Raw genomic sequence first — 25,928 nt, forward strand, 5'->3', positions numbered from 1 at the left:
CTCAGACATGCATTGCTGTCAGAAGAGTAATTGCTGTCGACATTTTTTCCCCTGAGTTTACATTCATTTTTAGAACTGTGTGGCGCTCCGGATCAAACGGTCTCGTGGGCCGTACATGGCCCGCAGGCCGGAGGTTCCCCACCCCAGGTACAGAGGATGGTCATATGGTTCAGTTGTAATCAAAGTGATGTACTGCATGTTTGAAATGAAGAAATCCAGTCTGTTGTCTGACATTCAATGAAATGACTTCCATGTGTTTATTTCAAAATCCTCATTTAAGGCATTTATGAGACACTGCATGAAGACAAAAACGGACACTTGGGGGATGTCAGTACGAATCAATGCTCCACTGTGTCATGGCAAGTCTGCAACCTGAAAAAATATCTCACTTGCATATAATAGTAACTCATGAAGAGTGTAAAATTAAATCACAGTCCCTATTATTATTCCCATTGGATCTAAATGACACATCACACATTCAAAAACTAAAAAAAAAAATCTATATATTAAAGTATGCACTTCTAGCAGTGTATTACAGCCACGTTAAAAAAATAAAACCATTACACACTCACATGCTTACTAATAGTGTCATCTTTTTCAAGTAAAAAACACGAGAATGGGCTAATTTCACAGTTAATAGTAAACAGTAATTAAAAGAAACGTGATCAAAAAGACCCAAAATAAACAAATTTAAGTTCCAGAAATTGACAAATTCATGATATGTACCAAGTACAAGTTCGTGGGGGAAAATCCTTTTGAACATGCTTGTTTACAGTTTGTTTCTCCTGTATCGCATAAGAGACTTTTTTTTTTTCCTCCACAACTTTCCAAATGCAACAGTGCGTGTATGTTTGTGCTTTTTCTTGAACCAAACAACCAAGTGAAGACTGAAGAGGGCCTATAAAATGCTTGCACATGCAATTGTAGTATTAAAAAAACAAAATTATTTTTTTAAATCACTTTTTCTAATCCTGAGGGTTTTGGCAAAAAGAAGACAACGCAGTTGAAGACACGGGAGATTATGTTGTTAGGTTTAAAGAACCTATAATCAGTATAGTTTCTCAAGAGTAAAACAAGTCCAGTATTATCAAATAGCACTTTGCTAGTAGTACATTAGTAAATTAATCTGAAGGCATGCTGTTAGCAGAGCCTGTGCCCCAACGCAAACAAAGCACAATATTGGCCCTCAGAAGGACCCATCTTTACTCAAAGCTGCACTGTGTAGTCAAAATACAGGCTTCCCACACATTTTCATAGACAAAATTTCAAGATTAATTCCCAACTTTTCAAGGACCTACTATACTAATACTAATACTAAATTCTTGCCCAAGTTGTTTTTTTCAAAATTTCAGTGATTTTGACTGTTTCCATGACTTTTCCAGGCCTGGAAAATGTGGTTGTTAAATTCCATGACTTGTTTTTTGAACCCTAAAAATACCAAGAAGCAAACCAAAGGTAACCAAGGTAAACGTAATCAGCTTTCAGAAACATTCAAGTTGATTTTTGATACAAAACAATTAGGCAATACATTTATGATCAGAGTCCTGCATTAAGTCGAGCTGCCCACAAAAAAGGTGATTTGCCGGATTTTTTTGGCTAAATTTGACTTACCGGTTCAGTTCTGGTCGAAAAAAAAAAAAAAAAGAATATGCAGGTTGGATCGCAGGTGTTGGATGATAGTTTCAAATAAAATGAGATTGATGATAATTCAATTCAACATTTTAAATTTTTAATCCTTTTCCTGCTGCCTGTGTGTCAGCTGTCTTCTGGATTTTGAAAGCAGCTTCAGTCAGATGTGTTAATAATATACACGTAAACTGTAGAGATGTGGGGCTTAATATCATGAGAATAAGCAAAAAACAGTCATTTGAATTGTATTTCCTGTGTTATCTTCATTTCAAAAGTAGGGAGATATTTTTGCAGAAATTAAATAAAATATAATAAGCATGCTTCCTTTAGCTTATAATCATCGGAAAATAAAAATCGCTTTGCTTTTGTTACCTTAGAATGTGCCCTATATATCTACATTAGGAGTGGGTCCATGTTGCACTGCGATATGTCTACAGCAGCTCAGAATGGACAAACTAAAAACTGGCTCTGGATAGGGCTATTTGCGTTTCTGCATCGGCCTCTGTAGTTATCAACACCTCTACAATGAGTGTTGGAAAAACACTGATTTGTCAAGTAAAACTGCTTTATTCAGTGCTTTAATGGGTTTAAATCGCTGGATCCTTTTGTTTTGGAGGGGAAGAAACCTCTGTGGATATTTCAGCTTCCTGTAAAAACCTCCTGAATGTCTGAATTTTAAGGTAACAGAGAAAAAGGAGAAACACATCCGCAGGGATGTGTGTTTTCGCCGTACCACACGGCATTGAAAAAACACTGACACTGACACTCTTGTGTTTTTACAGGTTCAAAACTGCGTCAATTTGCTTTGAACATCTGGATCAGAAACAAGGTGAGCATACTTTAAGTTATCAGGAAAAAAAGATGAGCAAACATCAGCAGATGCTGGGCTAGTGACGCATCTCTGACATGCCAAACAGTGAAGGAGGAACACTGATTTATAAGGTAAAACTGCTTTATTAGTTTTTTACCAGTTTTAGTCACCCTCTCAGTTCTTTTTTTTTTATGGAGGATAAGAGCCTTCTGCGGATAATGTGGCTCCCTGTAAAAACCTCCTGCACAAATAATACTTACTAATAGGAATCCTTTCCTGGATGAGTTTCAGATGTACAATCTACAGTCCTCACCGCTAGATGTCGCTAAATCTCCCCAAATCTAACAATCTGTCTCATAAAATAAAATATCTTAGTCTCACATGTTTGAAATTCCTAAACATGCTGCCTAAAGGAATTATTTGAGCGCAGTGTTGTTATTATAGGACTTAAGGTTCTGGTAGGATCATATGTGTGATCTTGTGCTGGTTGTGAAGTGGGTGCTGAAAATTTTGACAAAATATTAATGAAGAAAAAAAAAAAAGGAAGTCAGACCCATGCAGGACTCTTGTGTCTAACACTAACAGCTTTGATAAAAATAGCAATTGCCCCTTTTTTCAAAGAAAAAAGAAACCCGAAAAACTACACAGTGCAGCTCAACAGTTCAGGCATAAATGTGCACATGTTTTGAGGAGAATTTGAGTATTTCCTGTCCTTGAATGAAGATATGTGTTGTAACATGAGAGGGGAATGTTTGAATTATTCTGGTGTGGTGTAACATACAGAATAAGACAGTGGAAAAAGTCTATTTGTCTTGACACGGACTAGAAGACGAACTGAACAGACACTGAACCCAAAAAAGGGATCAAAATACAAAGAACAATTGTGTTTCATAATTGTGCGAGATTCTACAAATAAACGATTAGCAGCCTTCGAAGACATCTGACAAAACACTAAAAGACAGACACACACTAAAACAATATAAAGGCTCTGTGAAAAAGAAAAAAAAACAAGTTGCTGGTAGCTTAGTTTTGCTGAGTTATATTTTATACAATCTCAAGTTTGTAGCACGAGTGTATTGTCTGACCTCCCTCCCTCGACATGTACTGCATATCAACACCTGCTTCTTTTCTGTGAGCTGGAACGTCAGCTCCCATCCCTTTTCTTCCTCCCTCTTCTTCATTGTTGCCTGTCATTGGGACTTTGACCCAGCCGTCCGTGGCCAGGCCGTGTTTCTTCTGATGTCTCTTGTAATTGTCCCAGTGACCGGTGGTGTAGCCGCACTCCTGACACTTGTACGGCTTCTCTCCCGTGTGCCGGAGCATGTGCCGCTTCAGGTTCATGCTCTGGTTGCAGCAGTAACTGCACACGGCACACTGGAAGGGCTTTGCGCCCGAGTGCACGCGCTGGTGGCGCTTCAGGTTGGCCAGGTTCCCGCAGGCGTAATCGCACAAATGGCACTTGTAAGGTTTCTCGCCCGTGTGCACTCTGTGGTGGCGCTTGAGGTTGTCGAAGTGCGCTGAGGCGTAGTCGCACTGTGGGCACTTGTAGGGTTTCTCGCCGCTGTGAGTTTTCATGTGGCGTGCCAAGTGGTTTGGGTAGTGTGTGAGGAAAGGGCAGGCGGCGCAGGTGTACACCTTATCACTGCGCTCGCCAGGGCTGTTGGGAGATGATGACGAGTCTTTAGTCAGCATTTCAAGGGTACACTTGGCACAAATCTGGGCCGAGGAGCCGTCCTCGTCCTCCAGGACGATGCCACACAACCGGCAGGTAAAAGGAAAAAGCGAAGGGGGGAGGGCGGCGCCATCTGCCACGCCCTCTCTGGTAGCCCTGCTGCCGCTGCTGCCTGTGGAGTCCAGCAGGGGCGGAGGCTGGTGGCCAGGAGCCGGGTTAGAGGCTGGTATGGGTGGTGGTGACGCCCCCTTCAAGCCATCAAAGGCTGATAGGTAGTCGTTGTTCTGGGCTCCCAAACTCAGGTTCGAAGTCGGCCTCGCAACTTCTGAAACTTCACAAAAAGATGGGAGTGAGTTATTATATAATATATATAACAGAAAAAAAGCGATCAGAAAAAAAGAAAGCTTACCACATATATTTCTAAACAGCTGTGCAGGAAAGAGATGAGCTGGACACAATTTGCAGAAAAACTGTTGATCACAATCAAACTAAGAAAATGTATTGTTCTCCAAAATGAGATCTAGTTACCAAAATGTCACAAAAAAATATTTATTTTACAATTTAGACAGTGTGCAGAAGTATATCTGTTCATCATGTTTCAAGACTGTATCGTGAGGAGGGATGTCACGAAAACTGATACTTCGGTACCAAGTTGATGCAAATTTCTAAACTAGATAAACCACCATGCGGTTGTATACCTCCGCGTACCAGTCAGTACATCCATTTCTGTGGAAACATGGATTCTTCACTCACATCTTCCCTCCTAGCAGCACAGAAGATCGATACAATCATCAGTTTTAAGGTGGGTAAGGTGGGAGTTTTCAGTGTGAGGTCACTGCGACCTTGACCTCTGATCACCAGATCACCTGATCAGTTCAAGTGAATGTTTGTGCCAAATTTGAGGAAACTTCCTCAAGGCAACCTTGAGATATTGTTTTTACGAAAATGAGACTGATGCAAGGTGAAGGTGATCTTGACCTTTGAACACCATTCTGATCAGCTCATCGTTAAGTCCAAGCGAATGTTTGTGCCAAATTGAGGAAGCTCCCTCAAAACGTTCTTGAGATAAGGCCTTCAAAAGAATGCAAGGTCCCTATGACCTTGAACTTTGACAACCAAAATCTAATGAGTTCATCTTTGAGTCTACTCCAACATTTGTGCCAAGTTTAACAAAATTCCCTCAAGTTCCCTTGAGATATTGCGTTCACAAGAATGAGACCGACATAGTCACAGTGACCTTCACCTTTGACCTATCACAACCAGAATTTAATCAGCTCATTGTTGAGTCCAAGTAAATGTTTGGCAAAATTAGAAGAAATTCCCTCAAGGGCATATCGCGTTCACAAGAATGAATGAGCAACCTGAAAACACGATGACTCAGCGCCAGCAATAGCTGAGGCCAGAGGCATTATGTTTTCAGGTTGTTTTACTGTTTCATATTCTTTTTATGCCTCTGCTATTGCTGGGGGGGAGGCAGAAAAAGAGTTATGGAGATGATTAAATAATTAATAAACGCTTAATTGTTTCTAAAGTAAACTAAATGAATAAAGGAAGTGATACATACCCTTGGCTGAAGTACCAGACACTTCTTCATTGGGTCGTTGTCCTGTTACGTGCCCCTTAAGACTGTTTTGGCCACTGGTAGGTCGTGGGGGGGCGTCCTGTCCCGCCCCTGCAGAGGGAACATGCATGCGCTGATGCCTCTTGAGGTTGCCGGGGGAACTGCAGGCAAAAGTGCAGATGTCACATTTGTAAGGTTTTTCCCCGGTGTGAATGCGCAGGTGTCTCTGCAGGTTCACCAGCTGCGCTGAGGCGTAAGTGCACAGGGGGCAGTTAAAGGGCTTCTCCCCATTGTGAGTCTTCATGTGACGCTTCACATGGTTGGCGTAACGCGAGGAGAAGCCGCAGAGGTGGCATGAGTGCAATTTGGCCAATTTGTCCTCAGCCGTCAGTACTTTGTCCCCCATCCCGTTTCCCACCCCTTCACCATCGAGCTGCAAATGGGAACCTGAGCGAATCCCGCTGATGCCTCCAAAAGGTGAACAGAAGTCCGTACTTTTGGCTTCCCGTGAGGCTTTGCAGCACCTAAGGCAGTACGGACCAACCAAGTCTATGCCAGGTCCCAGAGGGTCATCGCGGAGCTGTCCACAACCCCTGCAGGACAGGTAGGGAGGAAAACTGGGCTCGGACTGCGCTGCTCTGCCCTCGTCTTCCCGACCGTTGTCAGTTGTGCTGTGCGAGTTTTCTGTTTCGCTTTCCATGCTGAGCTGGCTGTAGGCAGGGCTCTCCTCATCACCCAGAGGATACACAGAGAAACCGATCTCAGCAGCTACTTCTGAAAAGGGAAGACAAACAGAAAAACATGTTTTAATCACTGCATATTTTTAGTACAAAGATCTTCACAATAAAAGTCATTAAAGACCCTAAAAACCATACAGCAAATTTCTTTGCGGCCATTTATTAAATTAACATTTCACCCCAAAAGGTTACATTCACAAATGTTCTTTCTCTGCCTCTCTCTGATTTTACTCTGTGTCCTACTGTATACACCCCTTTTTAATTAGGTAATGTCATTACGTGGGTTTATAGATTTACGCAAAATTTAAGCCATACTTTGGAAATGTCAATAAAACACAATTGCGAGATGTCTGAGTTTCCATTGAGTGATGTTATATGACTTCATGGTGATGGATGTTCAAAACATTAGCAGGTTTATTTCTATTGCAGTCACCGCACTAGCTGTCATTATTTCTAGTCGAGGGAAATGTGGGAGTGTTATACGAGCGATAATGGACAGGCAAGCCCCTTATACGTGGGAGTGGCCAGTATGAGGGAATTCTGGGAGGTGATAGTCCACAATTTCAGATCATTTCAGATGTTTTCAGATGATTTCCAGATGATCCTCTCAACTTTTGAAGATTTACGTGATGCAATAACCACTTGTAGCACCTGCAGCATCATGGCCGAGGGAGCTAGTTCCTAACAACAAGCGCATCATGTGACCTATAAAAGCAAAAATATTGTTCCCATTACATTTTTGCAAAATATGGCTTTTTTAAAAATTTCCTGAAATACTGCCTCATGCAAGCATGCAAACTTTTTTGTTGATGTTGCTTGCAACATAAGAAAAAGATTCATAAAACTCTCTTTGCAATATCTAAGCATTTTTAAGACATTTGAACGATTGTTTTAAGATATTTCTACACTAATTAAAGCCCTATCGTTAGACTAGTGAACTCAATGCCTTTTAAAACTTTTTAAAGGATCTGCAGGAACCCTGTTTGTTGAGCACATTTGTAGCAATTGCTTCCCTCTCATCTTATATACAAGAAACTCACGAAACAATTTAACTTATTTCTGCAAAGATCCATTAATACATTTTCTTTTCTTGAACATCATGTCTTAATTTTTGTTGCAAATTATGGAGAGTAGTAGTATATTACTGAGAAGTTCTGGTATCTGTAAGCAGGATCAATGTCATTTATCAGTATAAATAAAATCCTAACAATACCCATCATTACTAAAAACTGTCTGACGAATAAAGGAAACAACCACCGGCATTTAAGTGTTACAGAAATAATGCTCTTCAATTTCCATCACACTGAGAAAGATAACTGCACTACAAACAGAATCTCTCCTCTCAGAAAAAAAAAGTGAGAAAATCAAATTTCACAGAAACGTTTCATACTCACAGCGCTACCTGCAAGGTCAACTGAGTTTGAGCTGTTGTTAAGCCATTTGAGGTTTTCAGACAATAAACAGACAAAAGACAAAAAAGGCTTTTTTTTCCCCCGGTGAGTGGGAAGAAAAGCTTCAAGACTTCAAGACGGAGACCTCTTCAGCTTTAGTTCTGAAAGCAAACCAGCCAGAAGAAATCCACCTTCCTCCACAGATGCCGAGGCAGGATGTGAGGAAGGCGAGAGTGGAGACTGCCCTTTTATCCTGCCCCACGGAAACCCCTCGTGGATGATTACCGAGCCTAATGATAATGATGATGACTGTAATGGTGAGGCTGCTGCTGCTGCTGATGATGATAATGATGATGAGGGTAGATGATGATGATGATGATGATGATGATGATGATGATGATGAGGGGGAAACGATAATGGTAGTGGGGGTAGTGGGAGCAGAGGTAGCAGATGATGATGATGATGATGATGATGATGATGATGAATAAATGCCCTCTTATAATGGTGTCCTTGATGGTAATGGTCCTATTTTTATGACCCTTATATAATAATGGTGTCTCAGCTCCTTTCTCTACTTTTCTATTTTTCAGATCATTCTCTCTGACAAAGAGTCATGCTGGGAAATATGAGCTGGTCGTTCCATTTCTCTTTCTGTCGCACAGAGGGGCTACACTTCATCACCGGAAAACAAACTGTTAGAGTCATCTTTGTGGTACGGCTGCTTAACAAATGAAACCGCCGCTTCCATTTGTGGTAAAAAAAAAAAAACAACCCAAAAACATTCAAATAATTTCCATACCAGATTCATTACATGTTTTCAAAGTAATGACAGGAAATGAAAATAAAGGCTTGTACAAAAAACATAATGATACACCAAGTGAGTGTAGCTCAAACTGTGAAGTCAATTGAAATATAATAAAATGATCATAGTGTGTGATCCTCCTATTACCATTATTATATAATCAATAGACACGTCTGCCATATGTGGGACTAGATGTTTAGACAACACAGATCACTTCCAACTTGTAGGACATTTCTTGCTAAGCTGGTCGTTACATTTTTCCCCATATTTTTGAAAGAAATAAAACCAATTTGCTCAGCATAAATAGTTTGTGAAAGGTGTCTGAATGCTTTACAAGAAAACTAACCTGGATCCAGGTTTCAAAGGGTTAAATCAAACTGTTTTTGATACTATTCACAGTCAGCATTTTTTTTCTTTATTCTACATTCTATAGCAGTTTTCATTTTCACTGGAGTCTGCCGTTTGTGCGCGGCGGCAGGTGACCCATGATTCTGTTTATAATTTTTTCCAACTGATATCGGCCTCACTGTTAACTGCTTATTCTCTAAACGCTGCATCAAAGCTGTATAAATTTACTGCTTATGCAAACTCAACTTTCCAGGTGTTTTGTTGCATTACAACCTGTTCTTTCTCGTAATGGACCTTAACAGAACAGTCAAAATCAGTGAAGTGAAATGAAATTTTACAAAACTAAAAACAAACATTCTGATAGATAAAATAATGAGAAATGGAGCATGCATATGTATTCGCCCCCTTTGCTATGATGAAGCGACTACAGGAAACACATACTGTCAAAAGATTAGCAAGACGATCATCGAAAATGCATGTTCAAAACAACACCAGTCATTTCAGGCATTGTTGTCTTGAACAAATAAAAGTTTGTTTTGTTATGCTGTAAACAGATATGCCAGTTGCTCTCCTGCTGTATTAGCAGAGGCTGAAGCCCGTGCTGTTACCATGGTAACTGAGAGTGTTGCCAAACCAACCAGGACTGAGATCTTAAGGATTATAACTCAACACATAATGATTAAAAAAAAAGTATTACAAACCTGAGAACTTTTCCAGGCCTAGAATCTTGTTTTCATGATCCGGATCACCAAACTCAAGGTCTTGTCCGAGAAGGAAGTCTGTGTCTAAGGTGAGGTTTCCTGGAGCTTCAATGGCTACACCATCTTCAGAATCCACTGCGGTCAGAGAAAGGAGGTAATCAACAATATTTGATGACTACTTTGTTTTGACTAAAGGGCCCATTTAAATAAATTTGCATGAATATTTCGCTGTTACTGGCAAACCCTCAAGGCACTGAGACATAAAGCAGAACACAACACTGTCAACTGGAATCATTAGCAGCCTGATGGATTTCCAATTTTTTTTTTCCCTCGTGCCTCAGGTGAACAAAGAATCCAAAAACATTTAACATATTTGATGAATTTGATGACTACATTTTACAACCACAAAATGATATCACAACACCTGTTTACAAACGCTCAGGTTATTAGTGTTATTTTGGTTTTTTAAAGGCTTAGTTCAGATTCCCAAAAGTCACAGAATAACAAAAACAAAGTACTGATCGAGGCAGGGGTAGACCCATCGCTCCTGTGTCTTGTGAGGTAAAATTACAGTTTTTGTTGATGGAGCCCGGCTTTGTGGAGAGCACAAATAAGTTTCACTTTTCGTTCAGTTACCCATCAGAAAGGGCTGTGTGTTGGGAAGCACTGACAATAGGACTGAATAAACGAGACCTACATGATACTGCACGAGTTGTGTGAGAGTTTTTAAACAAATGTTTTGATATAGCTTTGCTGTTGTGTAACACAAACCCCTATGACTACAATTCATCAAGAATTTGATCAGTTTTTGGATTCTTAATTCAACAGAGGCATGCAAGAAAAACAATGTTTTTTTTCCAAAATTCAATGTAACATAGGGTGAGTAACTGACCTACAAATGGTCAAGTATTCCTCCAAGTTTGGCCGGAGGAGCCTGATAGTATTGAGAATGCAGCCTTACCTTGAACCTTGTGAATATGATTTTTTATGTATACTCGTTGGTTTTGAGCATTTAAGAAAGTATTATGCTAGTATGATACTAAAAAAGCAGATTGCACCAATATTCTTTTTATGCCATAAACATAAAACATAAACTTTAAAGCTTTTTGCATCCCTTGCCAAGTAATTTCTTCTATAATGTGCAATTGTTTAGTCCACCCTAATAATCTAAAATTGTGCTGAACTACACATAAATTAATTTAGGTGAATCAAAAATACATTTAATGGAAATGTTATTAGCCATGAGTACAATATTTATTCTGTATTTCTGCTGATGAAAAAACTTTTAATTGCTTTACAATGTTATCTGTTTAACATTAAAAGTAAAAAGTTGATCAGAATTTAGGGAGAACACCTAATTTACTTCCTTACAGTGTATAAACACGATTTAAGAACAAAAATGAGCTGCTACTCAGTTGACAGATGGAGCTCTTTTACTGCAGTTACAGCTAATGACGCCTGAAACACTAACTTGGTCTCTCAAGCTTGATGGAATCCAAACAGCCATCACACAGCTGTCACCGTTCGCAAAACAACCACCAGGCCAATTCAAGGGCATTACGCTCATCAGACTTTCTTGGCAAATCCTTGAGGAACAACAAGCCGCTGCCATCTACTGGTCGTTTCAGTGTTTGACATGATGACAATAATATATCAAGGATGTGTGGGATGATTCTTTTTTATAGGACCACATCAAATCAAATTAGATTAATATGGAGCCAGAGAGATGACTTTAATGTTTGGCATTGAAAAGACAATCTGAAACTGAAAAAAGGAAACATTGGTGTGTCATATAAAATACCCACAGTTATCAATTCATATTAAATTAAGCAGATTTTTTAATGAACTGATGTCGCTAGGCTATGTGGACGGAGTTTATGTCCCATTTTGACCAAATACATCAATAGCGCATGTAAAAAGGATAACATTACTGTTAAAATTATTGAATCTTTATACTATATGTTGCTTCGCTGGCATAAATATCCATGTTACATTCTACGAAAACAGAATAAGCAAAATCAAAACGTAAAATCAATATCTGCACTTGAGGAACAACGGTTTTCATGTTACATTGTTGACTAATTAAGTAAAGATTAATCAAAGAAAACATTGCTTCCACCGATTTTATTTTGAAGTTTGGCCGTGCATTTATTTGGATTTTTTTGTGAAATTTTCCTGTTGTGACAGTGGAGGTGACTTGAGAGCGGAGCCTGCACTAAAGTGTCCTCACAGTGGAGGCCTGCAGGCAGAGCCCTGTCTCATACTGTGGAGGGCAGTAAAGCGCCGTTCTCTCCTCAGTATGCAAATGATATGTAAATCGCGCTCTCCTAGCCCCCTCCCCTCCATACCAAAAGAAAACCTAAAACTACTGACATCGAAAAAAGAAAAAGAAAAAAAAATCATTGAAAAAAAACAGTCATTGACAAAAAAAAAAGATTGGCACTGAAAAAAAAGATTGTCTTTGAAAAAATAAAGATTGCCATAAAAAAAAATTATAAAATTAAAATTAAAATAAAAAATACAGAAAAATTAAATAATATAATTTTCAATGTCTGTGTTTTATTCATCAATTAAGCTTTTTCAATGCCAGTACTTGTTTTGATGCCATTACAACTTTTTAAAATACAAGTTTTTAAGTGCCAATTTTTTTTTTTTCTTTTTTCAATTTCAGGCTTTTTTTCAATGCCAAACATAAACGTCATCATTTTGGCTCCATGGATTAACAGATGTCTATTAAATCAGTGGGCATATGAGTGTAAAAAGCATACTAAAGCAAACTCTTGGACGTATAATGACTACATGACAATATAACAGGGTTCCACTCATCTTCATGAAAAAATTCGCAATCTTTTCCATGAACTTCTCCAGGACCCACAACAACACTGTTTTTCTTGCCCCACTTGCCCAACATTTCTTGAACTTATCATACTCTATTAATTTCAGCTACATGGTTTACATGGAGGGAGAGACAGAACATGATGAGAAAATGGAGAAACATATGGGATTGTTCACCAGGGTTCCTACTGCTTAAGGAAAAATAGTTTAATACTTCTTTAAAATGTATTTTAGTGCCACTTGGCATCAAATTTAAGACCAATTTTACAGTAACCAAAACTGAAGAAAAAAAAATCATGAAACTTTGTTTTTTACTTAGGGTTAAGGGCAATTTTGCCGTTTTTGGTCTGGTGAAAAATCTGTTGGGAAACTGGGAAATACTTTGTTGGTGAGTTTTCTGTTTCTCACTCTGCATGTGGGATTACACTGTCTTTGGTCCTGTGAGTTTAACAAGTTTTTTTCTTTTAACAGATGTTACTAATTATTTTGAGATTTTGCAACACAATGTCACAAAAAAAATGAGTCATAAATTCCCACTTCCCTTGTCTGAGCATCTTTAAGACATCTGAAGCGTTGATTTAAGTAATTCTAATAAAAAAAATTAAGGTCTTATTTTTAGATAAAAGAAAAAACAAATTAAAAAATCACTTTTTTTTTGTTAAATTTGTTTTCAAAGAAAACATGACTTTCAAACACATTTTCTTAAAAAGAAAAAAAACAAATAAAAACCAAAACAGGTTTTCTATAAAACCAACAAATTTTATAAAAAATAATAAAATTCAACATTTTTCTTTAAATCTAAGCTTGATTGTTAGGAGATCAAGATGTTGCCACTTCTGCCAAGTGGCAACACTAACATCTAGCCATACTGCAGGTTGCACAGTTTAAGAAATAAGTTAAGGCCACATTTTGTTAGCATGCATGGTATCAGCAGCAGGGTGCAAGTAACAGCTTAAACTCTGTATGAAGCGTGTTACTAACATAATATCAGTCATATCTTTCTAAATCAGGTACCACACGGGATACAAGACATTGGGAGGTACAATTCACACAAAACGAGTAATTCTATGTGTTTTTACACAGATAAATAGCTCCTAATGTCACATCTATACAGTTCTAACTATAAATTTTAGAAGCAACTTGCAGTGTGTACATTCCTCAATCAGTCTAATGAATGCAGAACGCTACACAAGATTTAACTGCATCACTTGTAGCAGTTCTGTGGGTCAGTATGATTAATGTGAAACAATCTAAGTACTCAAACAGCAACGCCTGGTGCCCAGATGTGAGCGGAGGAAGAGGACGCTCATTGTAAACGATCAGGCCTATACTCAGGATTTAACTTGAAACATTACGGTGAAGCAACGGTTAATGTACGTTGCTAAAACAAAAGATGTGAGACATCTGAATGCATTCTGAATTGCATACTTTTTCTATTTACTATCAGTATGTACTGCAGCTGCCCTTAAAAAGTATGTGTAATGTTGTCACTTATTGTTACCTTAGAGATACAAAAAACAAACACCATTCGCTGAGTTCACCAGATATGGAGGTCAACACAGAGAACTCTGCTATTGTTAGTTTGCGCTGTATGCAGTTTTAACTTTTAGGAAACTGCATACATGGTAGATTCTAACATATGAACAATAGCAAAATTACACATGCATTTCTCTATCATTACTTTCATCATAATGTCCTTTTGTTGTTTCTTATCTTTATGATTGTTTTCTTTCACTTGAACAATTCCTATTATTACTATTATTATCATTAGGTTCTATTTGACCGGACATCAGGTTTTTGAATGCGCTGTCATTGGTCACTGCTGCTTCTGTCAGCTGTTTATGAGCCGTCAAGCCGTCATCTGTTTGTGTCTTAAACGATGAGACATTTTGCAATGGATTGTGGGTCAGAATAGCATGCATGCTGGCTTGCACACTGCAAAATGCAACTACATGCAGCAGGACATCCTCATATTTTTGGCATACTGCATTGGACATATTAAAGCTTTTGGTACTAAATAGCATAGTTGTATGGGTATTGGAAACACACAGCTTATATCCGTAGCTCAGTTATGTATCAACTTCTCAGCGTCAAAAAGATCTCTGAATACTTACACTTGACTGGCTGTGGATTCTGCTGTTTTTTTCTTGGCATCTTCCAGACAGCCTCTCTCTTTTTTGCAGCGTCTTCTTGCAGACTTCCACAACCATCAGCTCATTCTCATCCGTCTGGAAGATATTCTTCAATATTTCTATAGATGCAAGAAAAAATATTAATTAAGATAAATTAGAAGTTAAAGGTACCTTTAAAACCGTTTTAAGATCCAGTTCTTTTCTTTAGCCTTTTAATTACCATTATGACTTACCTTTTTATTTTCCCTGTATTTTAATTTTTGATGTTTTTGAAATACTATTTTTGTGTTATGAGTTTGTTAAGATATTGCATGCTTTCGATAACCCTTTGAAACCCGCAAATGTTCCAAAAATTGCTAGGAATTGATAGATTTAGAAAATTATTTTTAAAATGCCTGGGGAAAATGTCTAGGGACAAAAAGAGAAAAAAGTTAGGGAAGAACGATATTTATAATGAGCATAATTACATATTCAAAATAATGTCACAAAATTATTGCATTTTTAAGCTCTTTTTTTACCAGTAATTTCCTTTTTTTTTAATTACGTTCTTGTTTGCTTTTTTACAAAACAATTTTCAGCTAATTTTCTTGTACTTTTTACTAATTTCTTGCGTATTTTTGGGTCATTCCTTCTTTCATTACTCTTTGCCTTCTTCCCACATTTTTGAAATAAATCAAGGCAATTTGCCAAGGTTTCAAAGGGTTTATGAACTTATATTTTTTTATATGACTGTGCCTCTTGTTTTATTTAATCTCTTTTTGAAGCACTTTCACCACCACATTCCTTCATATTTAAATGTGCTATATAAATAATCTGAATCCACTTGACGTCTTCAAATTTCATGTTTTGTCCAACCAATGGTCCAACACCCACACAGACACTTATAATATCACAGAAAAAAACAGCAAATACTGACATTTGAGAAGTCTGTGAAGCTTATCATAAATGCCATGTACAAATGAAGTTAGACGACACATGAAGTCTATAAAATCTACCTTGTATTTATAATTTCCTAAAGCCCAAGATGACATCTTCAAATGCGTGTTTTGTCTGACCACCAGTCCAAACCCCACACAGTTACATTTTACTATCACATGAAAATACGAAAAATACATATATTTAAGAAGCCTGGACTAGTGAATGTGTGCATTTTTGTTTTCTTTCCTGTTTGATTAAATCAAAGTGTGTATGGTGAATATGTATATGTGTATGTAGGTGTATATATGTATATGAGTGTGTACATGTACATGCATGTATGTGTAATTATCTATATAGAAAAAAGGGGGTAGGATTTAATAAACATTTACTTCCTCCTACTCCTGGTTTATGGCTGAATATGTCCAATGGGCATTCTGATGTTTTTCTTTTTGACTTATTTTTTGTTGTTGTGTGAAATAAAGATCTAACTAACAACTAATACTCATTGTCAACAACTCACTCTTGATTGAATTTGATCAAGTCGTACCTTGAGCTGAAAAACAGACCACAGTGTCATCAAAACAAATACTGCACATAAACAGTGCATAATCTATTCAATAGCTACTGTAACGTATTGACATATTTTCTTTAAATTTTTCCTGTACGTAAATAAAACTGCTATCTCTAAATGCTATGATTCACAGCAGTGACTGGCTTCATGTGTTCAGAGCTGAGAGTCAGTGATTCAGCGTCAGGTGTGTTACACACAGACTGCAGTGTTATCTATCATTTTCAGAAAATGCATCCTAAGCTTATAAAGCCAGTTGGGAGATACTACACAGTATAGTTAATAAACCACCACCACAGAAAGACGTTTGGGTGTATTATGTGGACTTAAGCTAGTGTATTTACACTAAAAACAAACACAAAACCCAACATTAAGTAGCTAGCTATCAAGCTACTTTAGCAAGATGGCTAACCCATTAGCTCCGGTGCTGCAGCCCGACAGACAGCAATCAAGCGGGTCAGCTAAAGTTAGCAATTTAAACTGAAACATGTCTTCACTTAGCATGCAGCTAGCTGACTGTCGCTGAACAGCAAGAAATGTCCGCAGTACTTGGGAAATTTGACCGTACGCCGCCCAACGAGAGGCTCAACAAAACGCGTCCTCGTGAGCACGTAGCAGTGATTGACAAGTGCCATCTTCAATCAATACCAGCCGCGTCTTTACATGTTTTAATCTACAGCTAAACTAGCCGAGCAGCTAATGTCAACTTCACTAGTTAGCTGTCGAGCTAACTCACCTAAAAAACGTAAATATCCCTGTCGATAAAGATGGTCTTTGTCGTCGGGATATACGCCATTGGGTGCGAAGTGTTTGTCCTCAGATGTACAACGTCTGGAGATCCGCCATTTCTTCATGAGCTGCGGTGACAAAGAAAGGCAATTAATGGTATTTTTCATAACTTAATTGATTTTCTAAATTCGCCTGTGATCCACCGGCAGCAACAACAACAATACTTCCTGTCTGAGTCCTTTAAAATAAAAGCAGCATTTTCACTAATGGCGACGTGACAGTTATATTAAGAGCAAAACTACACACAGTATACAATAATACTTATTGATCGTTACTTTGGCTTCATGGTGTAATTAAATCTGTACATGAGTAAAAAACAAAAAAGTAAAATAAAATAAATAAAACCACAAAAAACATGCAAATCCAACCTTACATTGTATAATGAGATGATTTGATGATTTGTAGTTTTTTTTAATAAACGAGTTATATTTTGATGCACTCTGGCACCCCATTTAAAATTAAATATTAAAAAAAAAAACTTTCCAAATTCATTGAAAATATGTTGAGAAAAATAAAAGTAGCTGTTATTAAAAGTAAGCTGCTTATTATGCAGAAATAGACCTTCTTCTTTTCTAGTGCAATTAATAAGCCGTGTGCAGTCACTGCAACTATTAAATTCAAAGTGACAGAATTTGATAACTTTTTTTTGAATGTTAACATTTATGGATTTTATTCCGAAGGCGAATGCGGAAAACCGGATGCATTGTTGATGCTGTCGGGCTTTATCTTGACTCTATTGTATACATCTCTCTTCCGTTTAGTTGGGTGTTTCCGCTTCCGAAAACAATTTCCGGTTGCATTACCTCACTGAATCATTGTAGTTGTAGTTCTTATGTATATAGTAGCTAAAATATTCATTATATGATCATCTTGAATTTGTTTACAGTTCTGGACCTGCGTGTCTCTTATTTAAACTGAGATTTTTTTAGGCCTACAAAAAGGGAGAAAGCACTCATCTAATGGAAAGGAAACTGAAAACCCCATCAGACCCACCTGAAAAAAGAATAGGCCTAGATAGCAGTCTGCTGTGAGACTGTAACCAGATAATCACAGCACTCAGTATTTTCATAGCAATATACAAAATCCATCCATTTTCACCAATGCAATTTAAAGCCAAATTCAAATGCCTCAAATGCAGCAAAAATGTCACTTTGCATGTAAAATGTAGGCAAATGTATTGCATTACTTTTGCAAGTTTTACATCAGACCATATGACCCTTATATCAGCAGAGCAGACAGCTATATCAGCTGATATTTTATTTATGCCATAAGATATAATTTGGCTGTAGATTCATACAGTTTAGACACAGAATGTGATATTGCAGAACAAATTAAGGCTCGTAAAGTTGAGCGATGTATCATTTTGGCCGATAAATCAGATGAAGTTGTCCCAAAACAGGCAAAACCAGTATCGGCAGATGCGTCTGTCGAAATCAGGGAATATCTGGAAAGAAAAGTCAAAGTAAAATCTGAGGTAATTTAGAAAATGTGATGTAAATTATGTAAATGATTATATCATATTTGTATTTACTTTCATAAATATTATTTCTACTGTCTATAATTCTCTATGCTTCACATCAGAGTGACTGTTAGCACAATTTACCCCTGAAATGAATAGAGTTTTCTGATTCTGATACCACGTGGTTGCTCTATGATGAGTTTGTTGCTGATTTTGGGAGCATCGGAACAGTGAACTACAAGCATTAAAAGACGAAACACAAGATCACCTAATTTCAGAGTTTATTTTAGCATCATGACAGTTGTCACTGACCTTACCACTAAAATCAAAATGAAAAGTAGTGGAATGAATCAAGTCAATACAATCATCATGAAATCTGACATTTTCTGTAAAAGTGATGATAAATGCACTTTAATTTGGCACCTACACATTTATTAACATCCAGGACCTCGCAGCTTTCATGTATTGACAGGAATAAAGAAAATCTAAATGAAAAGTGGCGTCCAAAAATGCCGTGAATGCAACTGAAGACAGAAGAAGCAGCACAGCAGTGAACGAACGAGACATTTATAATGAGAACATTTTGTTTACAGTTGTGGCTACCAGTGAGAGTAAAGCTGTCGATAGGTCGATTTACATTTAGAGGCTTTGCTGAGACGCAGCTCAATAGCAATTAAAAATGGAATGACGTCTTATAAAACAGCGGGATATGTTCATTTTTGTTGTTCACTCCAGCAGTTGTGATCACATTAGACACTTTACCAAAGCACCTTTTTGGCTAAATCCTCTGAGATGATTGGCACGATGTACGTACAAATTACAATGAACTGAAGCCCCCAAAAAAATGCTCCCCAACCACAACATCACTCGCACAACAAAAGAACAACAAAAATCTTATGCAAAATTTGTAAACACTTTAACTAAAAGTCCCCTAAACATTATGTAAACAATGATAAATGTTAGTCCATTTAAACTTTTGTTCTATACACCTTAGATTACATTTGATCTATTTGATTACAATAAGCTATTGATGATAAAGATATTAGTAAATGTTCAGAATACTTAATTGCATGTACATAATATAAAAAAGTGACATTGTCATAATTTTTTATGTTTATTTTGTGCAAAATGCTTTAGTAAACTATAATTTGGCATTCATGAGAAACCTTTAAAAAATTGGTTTAAAAAAAAAAAAATCATAGATGGATTTTTACAGAGCCCCTTGGGAAGGAAATAAAAATCTCCACACAATGTTTTAAAAGTCATGCTCGAGCTTCCACTCAAACATTCATCTCCACCTGTAATACTGTGCAAAAATGATGGGTTCAGCAAGTGCAAGCAGCTCGGCCAAATCAACCATCGATCAAGTTCTGCAAGATTCTAGGTAACACCGGCTGACACCACCGTTCATCTGAAGCTTCAACTAAGGTAATGACAAGTTTACCCACGAGGCCAAAAAGTAAGAGTTAAAGGAAAAACACTGGTATTTTTCAACCCGGATCCTATTTTCCCACGTTTTTGTGTTTAAGTGACTTGTGTGAACAAGGGCTGAATCCAAATATCTGGACTTCACCAAACTTGTAGACTCGCGGACTTTGCAGGCACACATGGCAAGTCTGCAGGTGCAGAGGGCTGTCCAAATCCACAATTCATCAAGTCCTCAAGTGGCCTGAAGCGGACTTTCTGCAGACTTTTTGAGAGTCTGCGTCGGGTGCAGACTTCACCAGACTTTGCAGGTTTAATTAAACCACAGTTCATATAAATACAGATATAATGCTTCATGGTTTTTTTTTTGTAAATGCAGATAAAAAAAACTTATGATAAATTACTGTGCTAAAATGTTACTTGAATCATATGTGTTAGAAAAAAACATTTAATTACATCATGAAAACTACCTGTAACCTATATTTTGTATAGAAAAGTGTGAATATCATTTTGTTCAGTCACAAAAATGGGATTTATATCTTATCCGCTGGGATAGAAAGATGAGCAGACAAAATAAGACAGCAGCAATCATTGTGTACATGACTGTAGTTGTCTCTCAAATGTCTCCATGGCAACGGGTGAAACAGACTCAAAGCCTGTGTATGAGCGGCTTGCAGTCTCTGCCCTCTCAGACTTAACATGATGACAGAGAACACGTCACAGAACGTATGACTGAACATGAGAGCTCAGTCCGCAAGTTCGGAAGGTGGACATTTAGGTCCTGCAACAATCCACCTCTCGCGAGATTTCATAAAGAGACTTCTTGTTAGCGAGACTTGTGATGGATTACAGAAAGCATATCTTACCGTCATCTAAAAGATATTCAATGTCATGGCTGAAGATTTAGCTGAATTCGACAATGTGGAGAAGTCAATTAGATTTTAGAATGAAACATCTCCTGTAGTGAGAAATGGGCAGAAAACAGGCCAGAACAAGCGAAAGGTAGAAAAAAAGTCAATGATTTTTAATGTTACCAAAATTAGCTAAATATTCAACCATGACAGATTTTTTTATAGATGTACTCCAACACAACAAACTGTTACCAGCACTCCTCTCTCTCCAACTCTGTCTAATGTTTCCACTTTTTTTTTCTTGCAACAAGTCTTCTCTCGCGAGATTTCATTAAGAGACTTGACGTTAGTGAGACCCGTGTTGGAGTATAGAGATTGTGTCTTACTCTCATTTACAAAAACATTCAATGTCATGGCTCAAATAAATAGCTAACTTTGACAATGTGGAAAAAGTCTACAAGATATCAGAATCTGACTTGTTCTACTTGATTACAAAACAGACCAGGACCAGAGAAAAGCACAGAAAAAGGCCTCGTTCTGAACTCTCTCCAATTTTTTTCACATGCTCAAAACCAGCTAAATGTTCAGCCAAGTAGTTTAGTTAACAGTAAAACATGCTTTCTGTACTCCAGCACAATCCAGCTCTCCTCTTCAACTCTCACAAACATTTCCACCATTTTCCTTTTGTGACAAGTCTCCTCTCATGACATTTCAGAGTGAGACTTGGACACAAAACAAACCACAACGAGCAAAAGGTACAGAAAAACATTTCACTCCTTTCCGAAACGGTACAAGACACTTGTAATCACAATCAGAGCCCGTCAGTCAAAAAAAAAAAAAAAAAAAGCATTTTAGTTAAATTGACAGTGCAATTGAGTGCACCTGCCCTGAGCGATTACATTGCAACCTGTTTCTTGGCTGCAGTACTCCCACTCAGGACTGGAAATTTTTCAAAAATTAATGTTTGCTTTAGTCACTTAGACACAAAAACATAGGAAAATAGAGTCCAGGCTGAAAAACACCAGAGTTCTCCTTTAAGGCATCAGACTATTTCTGAAGGCAGTATGAGTGACTGTGCCTCAAACCTAAAAGCTGAAAACACCACTGAGATTATTTACTGACTTGGCACATGAGTAGCATGACACACAGAGGATCACTGACAGTATAAAAACAAGACATTTTGGTATATAGCCAAGCCGAACATCGATCATCCATATAAGTAAGCAGATGCTCTGAATAGTCTACAGTTTTGAGATCAATTTCAACACATTCACTGGACTCGTGTTGAGAACTATCCATGTCCAGTTCTGCTGTTTATCACTAGTGCCAGGTCTAACTAAACATTTGGCTCTCGGGTCGGAAAGGAACATGCAGCCACCGGGGGGGGAAGAATCTAGCAGGTTTTCTTCATGTAGTTGATAATATATTAATTTACTTTGTACCTCATGAATTTAACTGCATTATAGAACTTCAAATATACTGTAAATTAAACAGTAATCCATGTGAAAGAAACAGAAGTAGGAATTTGTCAGTAACGTACAAAAAAAGCATCCCTATTTGCGTACCTGCAGCTTTATATGCTATTAACTGTATGTCGCCACAAGTGTAATATCACAGGGACAAAGTTTGAATATGATTGAAACTAAAATCAAGACGAGCTTTTAAAAATCTAAAAGAAAGGACAAAGATTAAATGAGAGCTTAAGGCAGCGATTTCTCCAGGAAGAAGCTACAATCTTGCAGAATCGGAGGCGTGTGTGGCCCGCTCGGCTCGGCTCGGCTCAGCTCAGCGTGTAATCTTTGTCGTCCCAGTCGCTGACAGTGGAGTGAAGAGGGGGGAGGAGGGCGAGTCAGGGGTTACAGGTCGTCGTCCCCAATTCCCTCGAAAGCATAGTTACCGTGAAAATCATTGCCGCTGATGTCGTTTGCCGAGTTGGAAGCGCTGATCCCTCGAAGAGACACCGAGCTCAGCTTGGTCTAAATGGGAAAATAAATATTTGAGGTATTTCTAAATTTCTTTGGCAGAGTATGAAATAATTCAGATAAGAGAATATTGATGAATGAACCCAAGATTTCTTCTAAAATGTTCGAGGTTTAAACACAGGTTTATGCATATTCATTGTTTGTGAGTGAGGCCCGATGAACACCATGTAATTTCAGAAGCACTTTACTTCACAACAAAACAATAAATGTACATGAGTATATATACTCACAGAGAGTTTGACGATTTGTTCACGGTTCGGGTCAGGCGAGTCCTGCAGCAAAAACACAACAAATCCTGAACTCTGCACACAAGTCCTAATTTAATTCAAAGTTACAGCACACTGTCCTGTTTCTCACCAGTAGAGGGGGAGATTTCACAGCTTGCTGACTGTCTGACCGGTGGATGGAGCCGTTGTGTCGTTTCCTCAGCATCTAGAAAAAGACAAGACAAGCAGAGGAAGTGAAGAACACAATAAATATACCATAAATGATGAGGTTTGCTTTGAATTCATGGGTGTTGTGATTTTAGCACTGCAATCATATAATCCATTATCTCCTCAATCACTAAAATAAAAACCAAATAGTTAAAGGAAATCGTTGTTCAAAAACATGCTATATTGTGTGTATTTATGATGTTAAATTCTATAGTAGATCTGGTAGAGGTGAGTTAACATCCTCTGCAACTCTGTGTGTGAAATGTAAGATAACATGACTGTGTAAAATATTGCATATGCCACACATGATGAGCCTCCTGCACCTGGAAATGCTGCGAAAGCTTTAATCTACAATTACCAATTCAGTCTCCATATTCTTGGAAAGAGGCAAAATTGAGAAACCGATCTGCACGGACTAATGTTATCACACACCCTCCATGTTTGGCGAAATATGGTAGGTAATTTGCTGAGAATTTTTTATGTGACAAATTACAGACATGGCAGATTCACATGGGATTAAGATCACAGATGAACTCTGCAATTTATTACAAATTGCAGAATGTCCCATGTTAATATTAGTCTGGTGCAAGTAGTGCTTTTGTTGCAATAGTTTCTGTCTGACATTTACAGGATACAGAAAACAACCAGAACAAGCTTCTCCTCCATTTTCTTGGTTACTAGTGTATCTGGTCCATCTCCATCTAATATATGATTTATTGCATAAATAGTGACAGTGACGAAATTTTCAACTAGAAGCGCTCAGAGCGGCCAGACGCCGGAGTGCTCTGAAAGTAAGAGGCTTGGTGCAGTGCCTTTTCTCTTGGCGGCTGCTTGCTGCTTGATGGGGATTTTACACACAGATTTGCAGACGATGTCAACTCACGCCTCCCAAATTTGATGTGACATTTTTCATCATGAATGCACACAATATAGCATCTATATGTATGTTAAGTGGTTTCCTGGAACTTTTTGGACACTCAGCATTGGTGTGTCAGCGCAGTTACAACATTTTTGATATTTTCACACACAAACCTTCTTAATGCTACCGCCTGACTTCTTCACCATTAGTTCATCCACCATAGACTGAAGGCAGATACTCATCATGATAGCCTGAAAATCACAAACTGAAAGTCAATACAATCTGCAAGTATCGCATGTACTTTTACCTCACATTTTACCATGACATTCTGAAAATACACAAAAGTGTAGCATGGGCGAATAAGAATTGCGGGAACAAAATGCTCAAACCAGACAAATCACAGCAATTTATTGCTCTACTCACCTGTTGACTGGTGATGGTGACCCACTGGAGGCGGTCCTTGCTCATCAGATACTCGAAGGCCAGCTCCAGTTTGACCTCACATTTGGACGAGCTGCAGGGATTGGTGGTACCGTTGGCTATCGGGACTTGCTACAGAGACAAAGAGAACGATTGAGGGGTTGGATTAGGGCTGCACCCAACTCAGAATTATGCCAGTTGACATGGATTTGGCTGTTCAATATGAATACTCCACCATTTGTCTTGTTTCCCATACAAAGTTTTGAAGTTTGAACAAACCCTGCGGAATGTTCAGTGTGACAGCTGCATTCACGTAATACGGTAAACAATCTAACAACACATCGTAAATATGCAACAACATTTTTTGCTGAACCTAGATATCAAACAAACGCCAGAGACTTTGTCGTATGAGGTTGCTGTAAACTGTTAATCCACCATTTCTAAGCAGAAGGTCTCTCCTCTCTCCCCCTCTGTGTCGCTGCCCGCATGTCCACAACTTTCTGTTCCAAAGAGTAGCGTGAAAGTTAAGAGCACTCACTCCACAGCAAAATCTGGGGACCAAAACGTCCCCAGAAGTATACCGCACCGCACACTGACTATCAAAAAAACCCCAAAACAACTGCTCAACCTAAAGCTATCTCAGTGGATATCTCGTATCTCAAACTTTCAATGGGCAGCCCTAGTTATGAATTGGTGTTTGCCTGCTTTGATCATCACCATCACCCTCAAAAGACAGCACAACTGCATGGACGCTTATTATCAACCACTTAGGATTCATGCTGATTCTATTGCGGACGTTTTCCTCCCTCAGCATTCAAGTTAAATGTCTTCTTGTGTTTGAAGTGCATGAAATAGAAGCAAATTTCCATATTTCTTAACCAACATCCAACTTGCATTCTTTAGCAGAGGATAAGCTTTCTATTCTACTCCATGACGGGCGGGTCGTGTAAGCAGCTAAATCACATTTCCTATCCTACATCTCTTCTTGTTAAGCTGCCACTCGTAAGCTGCTGCATCACCAACGACAGGCAGACAAATCTTAAGAAGACACAGGCTAAAAGATTAACACGGGCACAAAAAAAGAAAGAAATATGTACAAATGCAAAAGCCTTCAAGAATATGAGACGCCCAGAGACACACACAGCTTCCCTGGAGATGAGCCCTCATTCCTCATTTATGGAGCCTGTGCTTTTCACTGAGACGATTCCCTCTGAGCCAGAAACTAGCAGTACCTCCTATGCTAACCATACACACACAGAAGATAAAGAAATACAGACAGAAACAAAGCTCTGACACACACGCTAACTGTTTATACATGTTCTTCCGGATGCAATTTGAGATTCAATTCTGAGGGGGGTTGCAGCGCTGCACCAAATGAGTTGTTTTGAATAGTTAGTTGGAAAGGAAAGAGCTCATTAAAAAGACTTTGACCTCTGAGAATGAGCTCAGGAATTAGCCCCCCCGCTGGACAGCGCAGGGGCTCAGCCTGCAATCAAACTAGCCAACATGCATTTTAATTTCAGATGTGTTTCTATGTGTCCACAGCTCTGTGCAAATTAACTTTTGGAGATTCATAAAAGCTTCCGTGATACACATAATGACCG

The 25,928-nt window shown here is 38.3% G+C and overlaps 2 protein-coding genes across 2 annotated transcripts in view; both read right to left on the reverse strand.

The window, feature by feature from the left end:
* Nucleotides 1-223: 223 nt before the first annotated feature.
* Nucleotides 224-17,052, reverse strand: znf513a (zinc finger protein 513a). The gene is made up of 5 exons (XM_042503774.2): nucleotides 16,842-17,052; nucleotides 14,602-14,738; nucleotides 9,653-9,787; nucleotides 5,677-6,447; nucleotides 224-4,443 (listed from the first exon to the last, which is right to left on the reverse strand). Exons 2-5 carry the CDS (start codon nucleotides 14,639-14,641, stop codon nucleotides 3,485-3,487), a joined length of 1,905 nt encoding a protein of 634 aa, XP_042359708.1. The 5' UTR covers nucleotides 14,642-14,738; nucleotides 16,842-17,052; the 3' UTR covers nucleotides 224-3,484.
* A 1,565-nt stretch (nucleotides 17,053-18,617) lies between these two features.
* The window catches only part of snx17 (sorting nexin 17), a 40,219-nt gene continuing 32,908 nt past the window's right edge, over nucleotides 18,618-25,928 (reverse strand). Inside the window, exons 11-15 of the mRNA XM_088089407.1 lie at nucleotides 24,328-24,456; nucleotides 24,078-24,155; nucleotides 22,969-23,043; nucleotides 22,842-22,883; nucleotides 18,618-22,605 (exon numbers count right to left, since the gene is read on the reverse strand). Of these exons, the coding sequence (XP_087945533.1) occupies nucleotides 22,486-22,605; nucleotides 22,842-22,883; nucleotides 22,969-23,043; nucleotides 24,078-24,155; nucleotides 24,328-24,456 (444 nt within the window). The 3' untranslated portion in view covers nucleotides 18,618-22,485. The remainder of the gene's footprint in view (nucleotides 22,606-22,841; nucleotides 22,884-22,968; nucleotides 23,044-24,077; nucleotides 24,156-24,327; nucleotides 24,457-25,928) is intronic.

Source organism: Plectropomus leopardus, chromosome 16 (genome assembly GCF_026936395.1).
Source record: "Plectropomus leopardus strain MGB_pleo_1.0 chromosome 16, ASM2693639v1, whole genome shotgun sequence".
NCBI classification, from domain to species: domain Eukaryota; kingdom Metazoa; phylum Chordata; class Actinopteri; order Perciformes; family Serranidae; genus Plectropomus; species Plectropomus leopardus.

What these genes read in the sequence shown, in the direction of transcription:
- znf513a (XM_042503774.2), bottom strand. Translation starts at nt 14,641, where the DNA reads ATGCCAAGAAAAAAACAGCAGAATCCACAGCCAGTCAAGT. An exon ending in GAATCCACAGCCAGTCAAGT is followed by an intron (nt 9,788 to 14,601) that starts GTAAGTATTCAG and finishes CTCTGACCGCAG; the next exon opens with TGGATTCTGAAGATGGTGTA. An exon ending in AGGCCTGGAAAAGTTCTCAG is followed by an intron (nt 6,448 to 9,652) that starts GTTTGTAATACT and finishes TTCCCTTTTCAG; the next exon opens with AAGTAGCTGCTGAGATCGGT.